The sequence below is a fragment of the Manis pentadactyla genome, chromosome 1 (assembly GCF_030020395.1).
Source record: "Manis pentadactyla isolate mManPen7 chromosome 1, mManPen7.hap1, whole genome shotgun sequence".
Taxonomy (NCBI): domain Eukaryota; kingdom Metazoa; phylum Chordata; class Mammalia; order Pholidota; family Manidae; genus Manis; species Manis pentadactyla.
Genome location: NC_080019.1, coordinates 109,641,610 through 109,662,290, shown reverse-complemented (window position 1 = coordinate 109,662,290; position 20,681 = coordinate 109,641,610). Strand labels below are relative to the sequence as shown.

Here is a 20,681-nt window from a genome sequence, read left to right as displayed (position 1 = left end):
ACTGTCTTCAGAATTGTATACTTAAGGTAGAGTAGGAATCACATTTTCTGTCATAGTTCCCAAATATTCATAATATTGTGTATATGTGTTTGGGGGTTAAAAAAGGAACCTTCTCTATAATCTTTTTGAGTACCTTTAACATCATAGATCTTTGTACTATCATGGCTTGTTATCTTGAAATGCAAGAGATATTCAAATCTTGCTGATGTAATTAATGGATTTCTAAAAAAAATTTTAATTACACATTTGAAGTCCTGGTTACACCCTAGGGATTTATTTGCTTATGAAAGTTGAGCTATGAATTACAATATTGCAGAATACTTTTCACTTCATCAGATTAGGTTCACCACTCATTCCACAAACACAATTTGTAAAATTTTGCAATACCTAGAAAACTTTGATACTACATTACAAAAAGGTACTTAAATATAGATGAGAAAGATAGATGTTTATCTTCTCCTTGTGATATTGGTGTTAAATAAAAGATGAAATGTTTTTGTTTAAAACCAACCCCTCCCCACCCCCCTCCCCACTCACAACACAATAAGTAAATGGCAATGTGAACAAAAGCTTCCTTTAAATCTGTTATTCAGTTCAAGTGTGTGTTAGGAAAAAAAGTCTATTCAGTGTACAAAATCTAGCAACAAAAAAGGGAATTGTAAATAGAAAAATAAAACATGTAGAGGAGACAATATTCTGTGCACATAGTTTTAAAATCCCATTAGGGAACACGTCAGAAAAAGAGACTACACATTCATTAACTTAAACATAAATTCCCAAAGAACAATATTCCAATATGTTGACTTGCCACAATAGATTTATCCACTGAAATCAGTCCACCAGTCTTGACCAGCAAGTAGGACTTTAATTTTACCATCTAACAATTCAGTTGAAATGGAATAAAGATTTTCACACACATATCTTAGTAACATAGACTTTCCTGGATTGTAATGGAGCATCTATCAACATTCAGTCAGTTCTCAGATAATGAAACTCCTTGTAAATGTTGTCTCCTTACACAGTAGCAGGGTCTTAAATGGAAAAGGTTCTGTTCATTTTCTATTTAAACCACAGGAAGATATTATAGAATTGGTTAATGAAAACAGCATATTTTTTGGAAATCAGTTAAAAAATCTGAGGTTATGAATAGAAAGTAATAAAAGAAAAATAGCTGGCTGGGTTTCCCCCTTCTTTACAGTGATATGGTAGGAATACAAGGAAAATGCTTAACCTCCTTTAGTTAGGAAATCTGGTCCCTTCACTTGCTACAGGGCTCAGTCTTGAGTAAGAAAAGAAAAAATATTTTTGGCTGCAGCTTTAGTAAACAATGAATGATGAAAAATATTGCAGAAATGTCTTCAAGAGATCTGACAACTCAGAACACAGACCTTATCACACTGATACTGTCTGCATTCCTCCACAAAACTTGGCAAATGAATAACTGAACCTTATTTTGGCAGAGTGAGAGAAGGAAGTACTAGTTCCAGCATCAAAACAAGATTATGAAAATAACCAATCAACACAAAACAGTCAGTTCTTCTCCTGAATAATAAAGACATCATGTTTGCATATAGAACAGCTTTTGCATTATTGCTCTACATAATAAGAATATATTAAGGAACTCATAACAGACTGCACATTACAAACTTAAGGTTCTTTGGTGAAGAATGAAAGAAAACAGTATTTGCGCTTTAAAGAAAATAATGTCATCCATTTTGCATTTATCTATTGATCCGTTGGATCCTCTCACAGAGCAGGGAGAGGTACTGTGTGAGTTTCACCATGGCAACGATCGCCACACCCCCAGCCATCATACATGTTGGCCAGAAGAGCGAATGGAACAGCACGTTGGAGCTGTAGAGTTTGGTTAGGATGACGCTCTTCTGGTTTCCTTCTGGGTCAGAATAGCAGGAGAAGTGTTGGTACTTCCTGAAGTTTTCCATGACAACATTCACTAGGGACATGGATTCTTCAAAATTTTTTCCACACTTAGGAATATAGGAGCACTGTGGGAAATGAGATAAACTGTCACCGGAAGATATTCTCTCTCCCCCCACCCCTCTCTGTGTATCTGGAATTAGGAGTGGGTGGGAGATTGAGGCCAATTTAATGATCTATGAAATAACCATGAGGGTTATTCTTTTCATATTCAAACCAGAGCCCCTGGAGACCCTCAGACCTCACACACTGATTAAAACAGTGTTTTATGTACCTTGATAGCTCCGCCATATGTAGCTTAATTACTGATTACAGTTGGATGACTCTAATGGATTCTTTTCACCATAGCTAATAAGCATGGTGAGTTTAGTTATTCCCTGTTGAACACACTTTTCCATGGAATCAGTGTGTCGACCTTTCTGACTTTCATTCATCCACAGCTGTCCACGTACAATGAAAAACTATCTGTTCTGTCAAGGAAAGAAAATCTTTTTGGCTTGGCTTAATTTATTCTGCCAAGTCACTTTGCTCACCTTGCAACTGTAGTCAAGAAAGCAGCTATACCTCTGGTGAGCTGTGGAGAAGGGATCTTGGGAAGTGTGGGGATATTGAATAGTTAGAACTGTGATGAATGGTTCATGCCCAGTTACACAACAAGGGAATTTTTCCATAAACCAAGGAAAAATAAAACAGAACCAAATCAGTTTACTCTTCAATGAGGGTGAGGGCTTCTCCGAGACCTTAACAATATCTTTCCTTTGATCTTTTCACCTCTTCTCTTCCTTGCTGTGTCTGTTCTCCAAGTCTCTCTTTTCTTTCTATGTGCTTTGGTCCTACGGTTTCCTTACATCCCTCTTTCCTGCCCTGCCCTGCCTGTCCTTCATCCTGCTTTGTGTTTTTCTTTCCTTCCCTCTTCCTGTCCTCCTTTCTCTTTCTTTCTCTTGTCTGGATACAGATGGAATGAAAGAACTGTGTAGTTTTTCTTTTGATTATTTATTGGATATACTTTTGAATACATTTTTCCTAATTTAAAAAGCAGTCTCTGAGGAGATGAAATCTGTATGTCTCTCTTTTCTTCATCCATAAATGGGCAGTGACAAAATTGATATAACAATGGATCTAGATTTTTAAAAAGTTAGGAAAAAAAGTAATTTAAGTAATTTTTCTGGGAGAGAAGTGGATCCTTACCTCTTTCCCCTCTTTATGTAAATGCCTCCTAATAGGGGAGAAAAAGACCCTGCTCCTTGTTATACACATTATCAAATGATTAATTTAACTCATTTATCTGAATTAAATTGGTTTGTGACAAGACCACTGCTAATCAACAGTGTGAATTAGAAAACTATGCCTCCTCTTTAAAACATTTATTTTCTGTTGAAAAATTGGCATAATACACTGATCTTATAGAAATCACCCCACCCACATATTTTACTGCTATTACCAATTTATAGATTATGATTGTAAGTATTGATCTGTGACTTTTACAATGTGTCTGGTACCCCTATGGTTGTGCAGTACACAGCTCACAACTGTATGTAGAGACACAGATGAAGTGGGCTGCTGGTGAACTTTGAGATACATTGATGGGAAGTTTGGGGTAGGATCCTGGAATTCTAGAACAATTTTGGCCTGTACATTTCACAGGAAGAAAACAAGGAATGAGTTTTGCTAATGGAGTATGTTTGGATTATTTTTTTCCCTTAGGTTTATTAGTGGACACCCAGGTACTTTGCTTTGTTAGCTGTGCTGCAATCATTGGACTTTTTGACTATAAAGAGCAGGAAGATTCTTTGACTAGTTAAGAATGGAGGATGAGCATGCTGGCATTTGTCATGAGCCAGGCTTAAAGTAATGTTCTCATATGGAATGGATGACACATTGAATAAGAGCTGGATGACACATTCACATTTAATTAGCTAAGAATAAATGTGAGTACAGTCATAAATGTAAGTACATCAGAGAGCTGGTACCAGCACAACATTAAGGATCTGAAGGTATCTTCAAGAAAGCAGAATTTCTAAATGAGTTGTAACTTAGTACAAAAATTGGCCTGTGACTACCATGAAACAAATTTTCTACTAGTTGGATTCCTTTCAGATCAGCAGGATTTAAGGCAGTATGGGGATACCTTTATTTTTGTCCTCTTTAAAGCTGTGCAGATCATGTCTTTACAATTTTAAAAGATGTTTTTGAAGCAAAGCATGAAAAAAATCACAGGCAAGCCATTTGTGGTTGAATTCAAACAGAGCCAAATTAAAGTATGAATGCATCAGGCATCTGTATGTTTTTGCACCAGAATAATTAATAGTAGGCAGTTACAGTGGCAAACAGTACTAAGTTACTGAAATGGTCTCCATAAAAATGGCATTCCATTAAAAATAGAGTTTTTCCCTTTCTTGTGCTCTTATGAATTAATTTGGCTTTTAATTATTTTTGAAGAAATGGTTGTTAGCCAAATGACAATAATTCTGTCACTAGGTAAGAGTCTTCTAAATAAAATGAGATATAAATCACTTTTGAGACTGTCCAGCAAGGCTGTAGTACAGGAACTGCTTATTAAAGTTTCAAGCCATTCAGGGTCTCAGATGTGCGCATTTAGACTGGCCAAATCGGGCAGGGATGGCCGGTCTTGGGTCCTCAAGGCAGTGGCACATAGAGGCGCAGCCCCACGCTGCTAGTGCGGAGCGATTCCTCTGCCCTTGTGTCTCTAGCTCTTCCTGACCTTGCCACTAGCCCCCTTTCAGCACATAAACTGGCTCCCACTAGACTGTGACTGACCCCTGAAAACTCTGCCATACAGCAATCATTCATTCACGTTTATTGCTGATGGGTTCTTCTTTTGTGGTAATAAACATGTGAGGTAGTATAAAAAGCCCCTGACTTGTGTTCAGGAGATCAGGTTGCTGTGTTGCTGTGTTTCTATAAATAAGTCACTTGCCTCCTCAGGTCAACCTCTTTATCTGTGTAATGGGGTTAACAGAGCCTTCCTGGCAGGGTTTGTGTGGGGATTAAATGACAAATATGAGTAAAGCCTCACTAAGTTTTCATTAACATTTTCCTACTAGAATATCACATTTGTCCACATGATCTTCTATAGTCTTTAACCAAGGGCCACATTCTAAGCTATGAAATATCCAAGGAGGGCAAACTTACCAGTTCTGTGGTTATACTGGACAGTACTGTTCCATGGCTCTTATCTCGTGTTTCCTCGCCTTTGTGTCCTGGGAGATATTAGGTTGAATGCTCCGTAGGATTCTAAGTGTCTATTTCTATGGCTCAAACTATAGCCATATGTATGTTCCCAGGGCCAGTATGAATTTAGAGAGAAGGTTTTGGTGATCTTATGATTTCATCACATGCTTAGAGGATAATTTTATGTGATTGGTTTAGAATACATAGAATGTATTTCAACAAATGGAAACTTTACTAAGTGATCTACACTTATTTGGAAAAATGTACAGATTGAAAAGATAAAAGTCCCAGGATTTTTAGATCATTTTTTTTAAGTGGAAACTGTAGGATAGGAAAGATATAAGTTTTAGACTCTGCATGATATATAATGCAAAAGAACATATGAGTAATAATTTTATATATCCTTGTCTAGTCAAAATATGTAATTTTTTTTTTTACCATGACCATAGGTCATTTTTTCTTTTGTGCTTTAACACATGGATATATAAACCCAGTAAACCTCTGAGGCAGTCAATCATTCAGTGGAAGATTTAGACTCACATCTCTCCTCTTAATACTGTTTTGCTAATAAACCTTACTGTTTTCCCAAATCCCTTAAATTCTCCTTAGTATTGAAAACCCCAGAGATAGCCCCACAGGGATGACCTTTCCCCCTCTGGCTGAAGGAACCTGGGTCCTGACATCTTTTCCTCTTTGTTCTTTCCCTTACATGGCAATGAAGATCCAGTATTTGCCTTTTCTCTCCAATTCTTTGGAAAGTGCCTGAACGTTTTCTTTGTTTAGCCTCACTTCCAGAATCTTTTATATCAATAGAGTTGGTTTTATTCTCATGACGGATGGACATTTGGAGAAACTGCCTGCTGGACTCTGCTTGCACATGCTTCACTAGGCATGTGTGAAGTGAAAAGTGACAGGCCTTCACCCTAAAAATAAAAGATGTGAGGAGGAGTGGGGGCCATAGAGGGGTGTGTTTGGCCGAGGGACTGCCCAGCCTCGGTGGTAGGAAGGGGGCTGTCAGTTCTCAGGGCCACCTCGTGGGGAGGGTTTGTTCTTCATTTGTTCTTTTATAAAAAAGACAAGAGTCTTAGTTCAGAGAGGGGTTAAAAGTACAAAAATTCCAGGCAATATTTACTGAGTGTCTCTAATGTGCCACATAGTATACTAGAAATAGGTGTCAAAAACATAAATGATAAGAGATAGATCACTAGAGAGAAATTATAAAACAAGGGTGGAGTGATGAAGTGGGGCCAGCAGTGAAGCTAAAAAGGCTCTCAGCAAAGACTATACCCTTCACAGATGTGGGCCACAAGTTGGCTCTCAGAACACTTTAGTAGCCCAGACATCCTGGCCCACAATGACCAGGAGATGAAAAGAAAAGCATTGCTCATGTGAAACGTAAATATTTTTCACTCTAGAGGCAGACGGAGCTTTTTTTTAGGGTCTTCAAACAATGACTATTGTGCACATATTTATTTAGTATGTGTGATGTGCCAGGCTTTGTGTTCTGTTCTAGAAAAGAAGACTCAGTCCCTACGGTCAAAGAATGTAGAGATCAGCAATTTGACATAGTTGAATCTCTCTGGCCCACAAGCATAGTTTGAACTTCTGAGTTCTTTGGACAGAGGTGAGAGAGTAAATTGGGATGTTGTCTTCTTTTTCTTTTGAGACCTCCTGCTCTTTACCATCATTTAAAAAAAGTAAATCCCACAAAATTTAGTTTAAACTTTAGTTCACACTTCTAATGTTTGATTTTGGCAGGGGGGACTGTTGGAAACATTTGGTAGAGGAAAGGAAAACAGTATTCACACCCTGCTATTCACTATGGTTTCTTTCAGTATCAAGACACAGGTCCCTCCAGAGGGAGGTTTTCCTTTTCTGAGTTTCCCAGAGCTTTCACATTTATTGTGGCACTTCTGCTTGATTTGGAGTAGAAATGAAGCTTAAGAGACTTAGGAAATCCACTATGAAATAGAAGCCATCTGGATCTTTGGGATTAGTCAAAGAGAATAGCTTAAACCATGGAGCCCCAGGTCCATGATGTACCCAGTGAGATATCTAATCTCTCCTTGCCCTTTGCCTTGCTCCTCTTTCTTAGCGATTGGAAAGAAGTAGATTCCTGCCCCATGCTTTTCTTCTTGATGCTTCGTGCAAGCTTATTTTGGGCACATTCTTCCTTCCATTTCTGCACAAAGGTGCTCTGAGCTGTCCCAGAATTCAGCTTCTGTGAGCAGTGACTAAATAAACTTTGTCAATCACAAAAGCATTTCTGATTCTCTGGTCCATAGTCAGTTTCAGCAAATGTCTAACAAATATCCTATATTTTAAGGAGCTAATAATGAAGATGTCATATGTCAAATTTGTGGGCATGATTTTTTCTACCTTTTCAGGGTGCCCTTCTCCTGGTTGAATATCCACTCTGTGTAAACTGGTGCTGAATATAGGACCCTGAGCTTCTCTATGGATCAAAGATAATTCTTTTTTTTCTTAATAGTTAGGTGGCTTCAAAAATTTTTTTTTATTAAGGTATCATTGATATACAATCTTACGAAGGTTTCACACAAGCAACATTGTGGTTACTAGATTCCCTCTATTATCAAGTCCCCACCCCCGACGCCATTACAGTCACTGTCCATCAGCGTAGTAAGATGCTATTGTTACGACTTGTCTTCTCTGTGCTGTACCGTCTTCCCCGCCTACATTATGTGTGCTAATCCTAATATCCCTTAACCCCCTTCTTCCTCCCTTCCTGCCTCCCCTCCCTGCCCCCTTTCCCTTTGGTAACTGCTAGTCTGTTCTTGGGTTCTGGGATCAAAGATAATTCTGTTCTTTGCTCCTGGCTTTTTCCTGATCCTAAGCACCTCTTGGGATATGAAGGAATGACACAGCCTCTCACCTGTTCATCTGATGACTATTTGCCATCAGAGGATAAATACTTCAAAGAATTCAGATTTTTCAGAACTTGTATCTTCACTCTCTTGAGAGGATGCTATAATATTTTTCTCTTTAAGAGATAGCATTATGAGGTAAAGAGACAGATTTTTAATTCAGACCTAATTAGTTAGTGAACGTGTTGCTTTGGGAAAATTGTTTCATTTTGTGGGCTTACCTTCATTATTGCAAAGTGGTACCTAATACATGGGGTTGCTGCTGTACTGAAAAGAGTCCTTGTGAAATATTTAGTACATGCCATGCCTGGTACACTGTAAGCTCTTGATAAAATTTAACTATTATTGTTTTAGGAGTAGGGTTTTAGTCAGGATTAAATGAGGTGATTTTTGTAAAGTTCTAGCATAGTGCTAGGCACATAGTACATAGTAGACTATTTATAAATGTCAGGTTATTTTTTCCCCCCATTTTGATTTTCCACCTTATTTTATTCCGTTTTCTCCTTACCCTTCCAATGCCGTGCAGAAGAATTCAGTGCTGTGCTGACAAACCTTGCTTAGAATTCCAGGATCTCACAGCATCCAAGCTCAAAGCAAGATAACACCTAGAGTAGTGGTTCTGCCACCGTTTGGAGACATTTTTAGTTGTTGCACCTCGAGGGGGGAGGATGCTAGATACCTACTGGGTAGAAGTCAGGGATGCTGCTGGACGTGCTACAGTGGGCAGGACAGGTCCCCATCCCATCCTCACATAATGACCAAGAACTGTCCCACTCAAAATGTCAGTAGTGCTGAGGTTGAGGAACCTGGTCTAGATATGTATATTCTCGGGAAGTAAGGAACCCAGAAGGCTTCAGAATGGGTGACGAAATGAGGGGTGGTACTGAGTCTGGAGTTACGAATAATTGGATAATTTATAGAATTATTCTCCATGCAAAAAAGCTGTCTTTTCCATGACAGCTGTATATAAAATATGATATAATTCTACCACATACCAAAAACTGGATGTGATACTGTGATTTATAATAATCTTGGCCTTTGTCCCTTTTCTGGCTTAAAGCTCCTAAAACCCTTGGAATTTCCTTCATGCTGGGAGTAGTAAAGGTGCCTTTTGTTATGTTAATGGAGTGACTTGGGACCACACCTGAGGTTGGGGGCTAGTACCCCTGGAACCCACCCTGTGACTAGGGGGCTAGAACACTCAGGCCCACCCCCCTGACCTCCAGGAAGAGTGAGGAGCTGGAGACTGAGTCAGTCGCCACTGGGCTGATGGTTTAACCATTCCTGCAGATGTAGTGGGCCTCCACATAAACTCAAAGGACGGGGTTAGAAGAGCTTCTCGGTTGATGAACACTTGGACATTTGGAGAGAGTGGCATACCTGGAGAGGGCGTGGAAGCTCCTCACCCTTTCCTCATACCTTGCTCTCTGCATCTCTTCTATCTTATTGTTCCTGAGTTATATCCTTTTATAATAAACCATCCATCTAGTAAGTAAAATGTTTTCTGAGTTTTGTGTGCCACTTTAGCATATTGATCTAACCCAAGGAGTGGGTTTGGAACCTCTGGTCTATAACTGGTCAGTCAGATGCACAGCAGGTAACCAGGCTTTGTGACTGGCATCTGAAATAAGTGGGGTGGGGCTAGGGGGTCAGTCTTGTAGGACTGAGTCCTTGACCTGTGGAATCTGATGCAATCTCTGGGTAGATAGTGTCATATTTGAGTTGAATTGTAGGACACCCAACTAGTTTTTGGAAAATTGTTTGGTGGTGTTGGGAGCCCCACTGCCCTGTTAAAAAAAAAAAAAAAGCCATCCCCACACATATTGGAATTGGATTCAAAATACCTTTAGTGGATATATTTTATTGTTGTGCGCCAAATTTTATTTTAATCCACCCTCAAACCAGATGGTCATGTTTTGAGAACCCCTGTGGGTAGAATAGGTTTTAAATTTCCAAAGGGGATCAGCATTAAGGATTTCAACAACCTTAGTGAATTAATATTCAGCCACTGCTTATGATTCCACTGACAGCCTTGTGTCCAGTGCAAGCAGGGTGCTTGAGCTCACTTGCAATTCTCTGTTAGTCAGCCAATTGCTGAGCAAGAACATGCCAGCTTATTAGCTTAAGCAGCTTCAGTTATAATACTGACAAGAGGCTGGGCACTGTGCTTAAAGGCTATAGAAAAGGAATATAAGAGAGAGTGTGAAAATTTTAATATAAAAAATTCTTTTGGATATTTTCTACAAAGATGAAGACAGCTCAACTGATAATCCTTTTGCTTTCTATCGTCTCAGATCAAACTATGCCCACTTTTTGGTAACTGGAAAATACTATTATTTTTGGTGACCTTAGGGGAGGGTAACAGGAAGGAGATATTGAAACAGAGACTATTTCTATTTTTTTCCCCTGGAGTATCTCAAATATTCCTCATGTTCCATTTTCATGGTTTAGTGACCTTCTGCCATGGAGATACTATATATTCAATATATCTGTAGACTGAGGGCAGAAGACAGCTATCCAGAGAGTGAAGAACTACTGGGCCAGGACAGTGAGCCTAGTGTTTGGAGCCACATTTCTCCTGGGAGTGTTTGCTGATTCTAGAAGGGGGCTATGAGCCTAAAAAGCTCAGTGGCATTTTTTGACACCTTGCAAAGCTAGTGGCAGGAATTGTCACTGAGGGTCTATCAAGCAGGGGCCCTGAGAACCTCCCTATTCACTTTGTGTTGGAACTCTTCCTGTCTGTATCCTAGGAATAATGGTCTGCCTGAAGTAGACAGGTCCTCACAGGGACTTCAGTTCAGACTTGAATATCTCAGTTTGTGAAGTCAAAATAAGGTGATCACACATGGCCAATGCATCCAGGGGTCTGGCAGAAGAAAATGGAGATAATTTTTGGAAAAGATGACATCATGATATCATCTGAGGCTTAAAATTATTTTTATAAATGATTTTGCAAACATGTCTGACACCTATACCAAATAACCAGATGTTACAAGACAACATGAAAACAAACAAGGAAGTAAAATAGAATAGGCATATAGGGGCTTCAGATACTGAGGTCATCAAGATGAACTTTAAAATAACTATAATTTTACTTCTTATGTTGAAGGATTTAAAAGACAAGAATGAATGTATTTCAGAAAACTAGAAATGATAAAATAGGCTCAAATGGATATTCTAGAAAGGAAAAATACAGTAAGTGAAATTAAGAACTCAGTGGATAGGTTTAATGTAGATTTGTCACAGCCAAAGAATTATAAATTAAAAGATAGGTTAATATCCAAGTTGAAGCACAGAGAGACAAAAGGAGGGAAAATACAAAGAGACAGAGAGAATAAGACAATACAAAAGATATAGAAAAAAAAGCCTAATGTATGGCCAGTGGAGTCCAAAAAGGAGAAAATGAGAGCAGAGGTATAATATTTGATGAGATACTGACTGAGAATTTCTAAAGTTAATGAAGAACATCTAGGAACAGGAAAAGAAGTCTTGGGAACACTAAGCAGGCTAAATAAAAATAAATATACACTTTGGTACGTAATAATTAAATTGTAGAAACCAAAGAAAATAATCTTTAAAATAGACCAAGATTACCTTCAAAGAAGCAGCAATTAGAATGAGAGCTTATTTCTAAGTAGTAACAAAGCTCACCAGAAGATAATTGAATGTTTTCAATGCACAGAAACAAAATAACAGCCACTCTAAAATTCTGTGCTTACTGAATGTATCCTTCAGGAATGCAAACGTAGTAAAATAAAAATGTTTTCAGACAAATGAAAGCTGAGAGAGTTCTTTAGAGCAGGTATTGCACTTAGTAAATACTAACTGAGAGTGTTTGTCAAGCAATAGAAGAGTGATCCCAGATAGAAGACCAGAGATAAAGGAAAGAATGAATAATAAAAATGGAAAATCGTGAGGACACATCCAAATTAGTATCTACTATGTACAAAAATAATAATAATGTGTACCTGAGCTTAAAGTATTCATAGAATACAATGATAACAATACATAAATTGGGGAGAAAATTAGTGGGGTTAAAATGTTTTAATGTCCTTGAGTGAAAATTGAACTTGTAAACTCTAGACCAAATACTAACCCCAAGAAAATAGAAGATGAAATGGGATTATAAGAATAATTCAGTGAGTAAAGAGTGGTCTTTTTTATAAATGGACTTGGGTAAATGGCTACTCATAAAAAAAAAAATGAAAACAGAAACCTGACTCCTACATAAAAATCAATTCCAGGCATATTTCACTCTAAATGGGAAAGGAGAAATAATAACATTTCTAGAAGATAATTTAGGAGAGTGATTTTATGACCTCAGGGTAGGTAAAGACTTTTTAAGGACAATGAAAACACCAAAACAAAACACAAAAAATAACAGACTGACAGAATTTGGTTACATTGAAATTAGAAGCTTCTTTGATTCAAAGACATTAAGAGTGTGAAAAGGCCCAACACAGGAGAAGATATTTGTAACATATATAACTAATGGAAGTTTATATCTAGATTTAAAGAACTCCTACAGTGAATCTAAAGAAGAAAAAAACCAATAAAAAACTGACAAGGGAGTTAGACAATGTACAAAAGAAGAGATCCAAATGGACAATAAATAAATGAAAAGGCACTTGACAACATTAGTCATTGTAACCACAAGGAAATATCACCATGTTAGCTGAATTCAAAATTACAGATGATACCAAGTGTTTCTAAGGATTTGTAGTAATAAAAGCTCTCATACTTATGGGGTTGGTGGGAGTATAAATTGGTGCAGGCACTTGGGAAACTACTTGACATTATGTCCTAAACTTTCACATATATACATAAGCCTGTGATCTAGATATTCTATTCCCAGGTTTATACCTGGTAGAAACGTGTGCTTGTGTACCAAGAGACGTATCTAAGAATATTCATGGCAGAATTACATGTAATAGCCCCAAACTGTAGAGAATTCAAAATGTTCAACAGTAGAAAGGATAAAATTGGCACATTCATACAATGGGATATGATACAGTAGTGAAAATGAATAAACTACTACTAAATGGAATGAGTCTAATAAACAGTGTTGTGTGAAGGAAGGCAGACACAAAAGGAAATATTCTGTATGATTCCATTTATGTAATGTTTAAAAACCAGGCAAAACTAAAATACAGTGTTTAATGATATATGCTCAGGTGATAAAACTAGAAAGAAAAATAATAAAGTAATTGTCATAATATTCAGGATAGCTGTTACCTGTGGCAGGGGACAGAGCTGCTAGTTATGGGGAGGGGCCTGAGGGGTGTTTCCGTGCTGCAGGAAATACGTTATTTCTTTCCCTTGTGGTGGTTACATGGGAGATGTCTGTAATAAATGCTTGAGTTGTACTCTCTCATTTCTTGCATACCTCTGTATGTGTATTATAATTCACAGTTAAAAACAAGGTAATGGGGCAAATAAACCAAATGATGACCTAGTATCATGCTGACAGCAGGCAAGATACTGGTTCTAAATTTTTAACTGAGACTTTTCTATGGTAGTTTCACTCCCTGTTTCCAGCCTAAATAATGCATTCACAGAACTGTAGTGATAAATGTTAAAGGGAAGAAATGGAAATATATCCCATTTCTTGATGCCTATTCAACTTTGGCCAAAGTCCAATTCCATGGAGATTTGTGAGTTTTATAGGCATTACAGGTAGCTTTGCTTTAAAAATCGGACTCAAGGGAAGATCTTGAGAAACAGACACTTTGTTTGAGAGCTAAGCTTTATGTATTTGCAGAACAGGGTTAGAACTGGAATTGTTTATGGCTTTCACAAACAAAAGGAAATCAGAGTGGATATTTTAAATAACATTCTCTGAAATATTCATTCCCTTGAGTCCTCAGAAACATTAGCAAGAATTCTTTTATGTTTTTGTAATCAAAATGCAAGGCAGATTTCCTTACTATGTGTCAATACGTCACAAAACAAATCCTATGTTCTAGCTTCTGACTTTGAAGCTATTCTAGTTTTTCAATACATATAATCTATATCACCTAACTACTGATAATAGTATGAAAAGAGAAGTTTTTATAAGAAAGAATAGAGTTCATGAGAGGTGTATCCTGGGAATGAGGGCCCGTTGTTCTGCCTCAACTGGGCATGGCACCAGGTTGTCTTGGTGTATCAAAATTTGTTACAATAAATCCCAGACCCAATATGCTTAATTTAAAATTGATAATGGCAGGTTAGTTCTGTTGACACTTTCTGGTCATCCCAGATGTTTTAAATGCACATTTTATGTACCATTTTACTACCAAACTCATTTGCTGAGCATCCACCACGTGGGCTTGAAAATATCAGTGCTGAACAATTCAGCCTCTATCAACATAACATATCTGAAGACAGAAAGAGAGGCATACATGTGCCCGTGGGGGAAGATAGCCCAGCACCAGGCACTGCGCTCTGCTCAGCACTTACACACCCTGCTCTCATCCCTACAACGACCTGACAAGATGGCCATTGTCATTACCCTTTCAGAGGAAAGGAAGCCGAGGCTTGGAGAGAATGAGTTACATTTTCATGGCCACAGAACTAAGTGACGACGACTGTGGAAATGCAAAATATAGTTTTACTCCATGGCTCTTAAGTGCGTGACATATACCTGTTTTTTGGCTTTTTCTAACTCTAAGCTGAATATTGGCTTTGAAGCACTGAATCTCTTTGTGTAAATAAGGGCATGATGTTTACCCCCCTAAACAGAAGTAAAGGATAAATCTGCACTACCACACAATGGGAGAATGACCTGGCTACAACATGCACAGAAAATAAATGTTCCCCAGGCAGGAGTTGGATAGTGACCTCTGTGAGTGGATGAAGCAGGGCCTGCTTCCTAGCGGCATTTTTCTTTGAAATGATGGCACCAGAGAACTCAGAGAGAGATGAGTTGAGTGGAGCTCTGCGGGGTGACAGGAATGCAGTGTGTGGGGGCCAGACTCCTACCTTCTGATTGATTTTCATCGTCTCTTCGGTGTGGTAGAGAAGGAGCTTTTCGCTGGAAGAAGTCAGGTTAACGTACACCTGGAGGCAGGGGTACTGGGAGAGTTTCCAGCAGTCTGGACCACAGCTGAAGGAGCAATTAAATGTTTCCGTGATGGACACGTTCAGCAGGGTGCACTGAGACTCTTCCGTCCACACACTGCAGAGGGGGAGAGAGAAAACAGGCCAAATGCTAACGGCCAGGAGGGTGCCATCACAGGGGATTGTTTGTGAGCGCCTTAACCTGAAGAAGCCTTTCCAAAATCTATAAATCTATAATCTGTTTGAAGTTCATGCCTTTGAATAGAGCAGCTTCAGGAGAGCTACAATATGAATTTAGATATACTTTGCCTGGTACCTGAGAACTTTTCCAATGACTGCCATCGGTTATAGTAAAATCTTCTCCAAGGCTTGATCTAAATTAGATTCTTTTTCCCTTATCACATTCATGGGTCAGCATAGGCATCTTTTTACCTCACAAACTGCCCTCATCCTGTATTTCTACCTTGTACACTTCCTGCCACACCACAGTGCTCACCTTGGCAGTGCTTGCCCAGTTTGCAGGCAGAGACGGGGTCAAGGGGAAGGGGAGGGAAGACGGCAGAGGGGTGGGGAGAGGCTTGAGTTCTGACCTAGCAGATGGAGGGACAGTGATGTATTTCTCTAAGGTCCTTCTGACAAGGGATAAAACATAACTCCACCCTTTTATTATGCCAGGAACATCACTTGTTGCATCCCTTTTTACCCTAATTGGTACTTCACATCATCTTCTTTTGTCCTCCCACCAACCTGTAAGTTGAGTATTAATTCCTTTTGAAGGTGAGTGAACTGAGGGTCAGAGAAATCAAGTAACATGCAAGGATACACAGGTAGTGAGTGATGGGAATTATGATTCCACCCAATCTTGTATTTGTCTAAGGCTCAGACTCATTCTGTGGGGCTGCTCTGCCTCCTCGTGAACATGGTGGGAAAGAGGCCCTTTTTTGCAGATCGAGGTATTCATATCAGTACCTGCGTCCTACACCGCTCAATTAGATTTTTCAAAAACCTGCAGCTGCCCATTGGCCAGCTTTTCATTCTAAAATACTTGTAATTTTAAGTACAAGGGTAACATTTGGGATTAGAAAGTGATGTCTCAGTGATCAGTGTTTTGCTTCTGGCTATAAGCGACTACCACAGTGATCAAAAACAGCATGCTTTCTTTGCAGTTTAATATTCTTTCTTTTTGCTGGACATGTGATGACAGGGCTCCCCTTTTGATGTCCGGTTTTGTGCCAGAGGCAGGATACTAGCCCTGACCCTTTCTGGTAGGGCAAATTGTATTTTCCTGGGACACGGACGGTCAGGTTTTGCTTATACAAGGAGGAAAATGTCTAATGGTTCTAAGCAGATGTGAGGGTCTGAAAGTGAGCACTCAAGGCCTGAGGCATCAGTGCTTTCACTGAGAAGGGGCACAGCTGACGGACGGCATCAGAGACACAGCAGAGTGGCCACAAATGGGGAAGATGATGCCTTAATTTTAGCAAATTGCCATGTTTCAGCTAGAGCTTGCTTCTAAAATGTAAGTATTAATTTAGGTGGAGAAATGAATGCCACAAAAATGGCTTCATTCTCTTTTGGATTGAAACCTCCATTTTTCTTTGAAGGGGCCTCATTTCTTTAAGTTGAACCACTGTGATATTTTCCCCATTAGTTATAGCAATGCTGGGCTCTCCTGTGCTCAAAGTGTCCAATTTATTGGACAATGGTTAGCCTGAGATGCTGTGGGGGTTTGTCGTGTGGCTTACACAGGGGGAATATATTTTCTATCTCAGTATTTAATTGCCTCCCCATATATTCAGTAGGGCAGATGTTAAAAAGGAGAGCATTCAAAATCTGTTATTTTTAAAAGTTGATGCATAGCAGCATTTCTCACCCTTGAAAGCATATTAGAGTCACTGGGGGAACTTTAAAAAATACTCGTGGCTGGGTCCCACTACAGACAAATTAAATCTGACCTGCTGAGATGATGGTGGTGGGACTTGGGCACCAGTATTTTTTAGCTTCTTAGAACTAATTTTTTAGAAGTTGAGAATGTACAGTTGAGGAACAGTGATGTGTGGGGTGATGGAAGGGAGAGATGGAATGGAAAGGAAATGATTGTGGAGAACAAGACAGAGGTGTGTAGAGGCAAGAATAGGGCTCTGGAATCAGCAGAATGTGAGTTCAAATCTTACCTCTGCTATATGTTAGAGCTGTGTGACACTGGGCAGATTATATCTATCTTAAGCTTCAGGTGTGCCATTTTTATAATGAGTATATTCATACATCCCTCATGGCAAAGTTGCAAGAATTAAACAAGTAATGGATGGGAAGTACTTGGCACATAGCAGGCAGTTTAGACACAGAGCTGTTTTTTATCATTATTATTAGATCACATTATTGAAAAATATTGTGTGCCAGGCACTGCTCAAGTTTCTTATTGTGAAAGAAGGTGAAGAAGAGAACCTTCTAGGGACCTCTGGGGGAGCGGGGAGAAGGTGGGGACAGAAGGCCGTGCCGGCCCTGGGGGCATTACCTCTGCATATATGAGCGCAGGAGTGTGATTCCCAGCAGGAAGTACATGGTGATGGAACACACCACCATGGCCAGTCCCAGCAGAATGGCCCGGTCTTCTCCTGCTTTCAGAGCTGTGACGGTTTTCCTTTTGTCCAGGAGGTCATGGTCCCTGATTTTCTGGTAAATATTTCTGTGGTTGAAAATAATGCCATCTTACATGAGGTTCACACTTGGTTGGCATGCCCTAGAGGGAGGGCAAGTCCCTGCCCACCTCTTACTAAGGCAGAAAGGCCTGGACGAGCCCCCTTACCTAACTGAAGGCAAAGGGTCCCAGCATGCGGACAGTGCCTCCAAACACACACACACCCAGCCCTGAGCAGAAAAAGTCCCCCTTTACTTGGGGCCTGTGTCTAACTGTAAATACTTTTTCCTTCTTTCTAAATCTAAAGAGAGAAAGCAAGTAACCCCCTCACCCCCTAAATAATGCTTTGGGCTTGTTGCCTTTGCCATTCAACCCCCAGCTAACCATCACCAGCCTTTTTATACTCTCTCAATATCTAAGGGAGTATTAATTCAAACAAATGGCAATGGACCTCAGCAATCTATCAACTTACTACCTTCTTTCCCCTCAGTAGTAATAGACAGAAGTTATTTTGGTTAACATTTTTTTCAAGCTTAGGGTTGCTTTGGGCTCTGTAGAGATTCAGAAGCAATGTGAAGATGTGGAGGAGCCACCCAGCCCTCCCTTCATGTATGTGTAAACACCTGAGTATGCTTAGAATGATGTCAGTTGAATTAAGGCCAGATTCTCTAACTTTGGACTGTTTTATTGGTATTTTTGTTTCTATTTTAGAGCAGCAACATAGAGTAAGAAAGAACATGTGATTGGAATAAAACCGTCTCCTGAGTTCAAACCCTGAGTTCACTGCTTACTACCTGCATGATCAGTACACCCTGTGTGGTCAATGCAAGTTCTTCAACCTTTCTGAGTCCCAGTTTCCTGCAAAGTGGAAGTAATTTACTTGCATTGAAATGGTTAAATGAGATGACGTAAATTAAGTTATCCAGGAGAATGACAGACATGAAGTGCTTAATAAATGCCTCCATTAAAAAATGGGGCGTGGCGCTACAGCTCCATGACATGAGTGTCAAAACATCCTAAAATTGCTACTATCTTCCAAATAATTTTTCATGGACAGTATGGCCAAGTAAACCATTAATGTAGAAAGCTTGTGAGTGGAGAATTGAATTTGAAAGTAGATCTGGAGGAAAAGGCCGAAAGGAGGAACTGCTGGATGCTTGGAGAGGTGTGGGAGAAGAATGGGAAGGAAGGAAATGCTTCGGGATGCCGGCAAGGCAGGCAGCCAGGGAGCAGCTCAGGATCTCCTTCCATTTCTGTTCTGAGCAGGGAGCTGCAGATGCCAGGGCTGCAGGGCTGCGGGGGACTCACTGGCCTTTAGGGCCTGGGAAGAGGGAGGAGGACAAATAGAAGGCTGAAAATGGAGAAAATCTCTGGCCACTTTTTTTTTTATCTTCAGGCAATAGACATGAGAATAACCTCAGATTTTCCTTTAAAATTTTTATCACTAGTTATTTTTGTTGCTTAGAAAAGACACCGGAGCAGAATCCAGTATAGAACTTGATCCAGTATGCATTGATCACACAATGGAACTTGGCAGGGGAGGGATGAGCTGCCTGTTATTTGGGCAACTGTGTGTATATTCAGGGCTTCCAGTTAGCGCTGTGCTCCAGGACAGCCTCGCTGGGTCTGGTGGCCAGCATCCGTTCTGGTCAGCTGGTTCGTGCTGGGTTGGCTGTTCAATATTTTGCTTCCTTGTAGAGGGGTGAGAGCGTGTGTGCAATTAATATATTTCCAAAAGGTTTTAGGGCAGAGTATTTATGAATCTAGTTATTGGAGTATAAAATTAACCAGTTGGTGTATTAATATTATTTTAAAGTTCTCCTCCTGAGGTAGTTTATACAAGTACAGAGTACTTTCTTGAGGCCTGAACCCACTGTAGTAGGAACATAGCTAATAGAGGCCTTTGTTCCTCATCTTTTCATGGTCATGCACTTCCTGTCTGCCTCTCGCCTCCCTTATTCTTGGCTGCTCATCACCCTCATTGCCAGAGCCCCTCAGAGCCCCAATCTCTCATCAGCCCTCAGCTCCCCAGCCTAAGACCCCTGGACTGGTTGGCCCGCCCTGCTTTCGACTTCCAAAGACAGGGCACCACCCACATTGTAAGTTCCCCCACTTTTCCCTGAGATTTTCTTTGGAAAATGTAGGATTTATATCAAAGTTGTTTAAACTTGACCCTTCATGAACTTGAATAAATTAAAAAAAAATCAGTGCCTATTAGCGGCTAAAGTCAGTGGTCAGGAAGCCTTCTAAATAGGAAGAGACAGGTTGAGTCTGAATGGCTTCAAAGACCTGCTATAAAATAATAATGTGATATTACTTTGCTATTACTACTTATCAAAATGTATTTAATTCTGATGGCTGCCATTGAGATTTTTATTTTCTGCAGATGGAAGCCAGCAAAGAAGGAGCAGTAGTCTTTCAGTTCCAGAGTATTAGGCTGTCATACCACGTCATTCATGTCAGTCTATACCCATAAAAGATTCAGTGTCATCAGTCAGTTATGTTGCCAGAATAAGGAACATATAAAAATGATTCAAATGGGTAATTTAAAAACAAATTACAATTAGGAAATGGTTAATAAATGTTCTTCATAAGCTCTGGAGTTTGCAGAGAAGAGAGAATTTGATTGGTTTCCACATAAGGCAAAGTTATCTGGGAAATCAGGCTATTACTCAGCAAAACAGAAGTGAGTGAGTGGAGTGGGAAATATTCATGAAATTTGTCAATAAATTATTATTGAATTAATGGATAAATTAAAGAATGAATGAATGAATTATCTGGAAGAACAGAAAGATTAACTTAAGTCCACACACTTATCTTGAGTGCTAACCTCTTGTTACTAGGGATATGACCCCTGCCCAAGACAGAAACAAAAGTAAATATCAACATAGGGTAGTAGGTTCAATGATGGAGCTAGTCAGAGTAAGTAGAGAAAAGGGAAAATTTCTCCAGCATGAGGGTGCAGGACAGGGAGCAGGACTGAGGTT

General features: G+C 39.5%; 1 protein-coding gene across 4 annotated transcripts in view; it reads right to left on the bottom strand.

The window, feature by feature from the left end:
* Positions 1 to 252: 252 nt before the first annotated feature.
* KCNMB2 (potassium calcium-activated channel subfamily M regulatory beta subunit 2) overlaps positions 253 to 20,681 on the bottom strand; it is a 224,935-nt gene continuing 204,506 nt past the window's right edge. For 3 of the 4 annotated variants that reach the window (XM_036926782.2, XM_036926780.2, XM_057500136.1), the window contains 3 exons: positions 17,572 to 17,742; positions 14,979 to 15,174; positions 253 to 2,006 (listed from right to left, as the gene is read on the bottom strand). In XM_036926782.2, the coding sequence (XP_036782677.1) occupies positions 1,722 to 2,006; positions 14,979 to 15,174; positions 17,572 to 17,742 (652 nt within the window). In that variant the 3' untranslated portion in view covers positions 253 to 1,721. The remainder of the gene's footprint in view (positions 2,007 to 14,978; positions 15,175 to 17,571; positions 17,743 to 20,681) is intronic. The other variant, XM_057500139.1, reaches the window with a different exon arrangement.